This window comes from Penaeus monodon, chromosome 20 (genome assembly GCF_015228065.2).
Source record: "Penaeus monodon isolate SGIC_2016 chromosome 20, NSTDA_Pmon_1, whole genome shotgun sequence".
Classification (NCBI taxonomy): domain Eukaryota; kingdom Metazoa; phylum Arthropoda; class Malacostraca; order Decapoda; family Penaeidae; genus Penaeus; species Penaeus monodon.
In genome coordinates, this window is record NC_051405.1 from 21,004,250 (window position 1) to 21,004,521 (window position 272).

Below are 272 nucleotides of genomic sequence, written 5' to 3' on the forward strand. Positions count from 1 at the left end.
AAGTTTGGAGGGAATGAAGGGATATGCAAAAAACAAACACGAATATACATATACGAATCTACACGTATTTATCACGGATATAAACAACCTCCAGGAATCGACCTAAATCACAAGGTTCCAACACTAGACACGTACAGTAGTTCCACGGGGACACTGACAGGCTCCAGTCACGCGACTGCAGGTACTGTTGCCCTCACACTCACACTTCTGCAGGCAGTCCACGCCCCACAGTCCTTCAGAACATGCTGCGGATCGATGAGGATTTTAGATTA

General features: G+C 46.3%; 1 protein-coding gene across 1 annotated transcript in view; it reads right to left on the reverse strand.

Annotated features, from left to right (window-relative positions):
* LOC119585701 (multiple epidermal growth factor-like domains protein 6) overlaps window positions 1-272 on the reverse strand; it is a gene marked incomplete in the record, with an annotated part of 104,852 nt that overhangs the window by 14,595 nt on the left and 89,985 nt on the right. Inside the window, 1 exon segment of the mRNA XM_037934375.1 lies at window positions 136-245. Within this exon segment, the coding sequence (XP_037790303.1) occupies window positions 136-245 (110 nt within the window).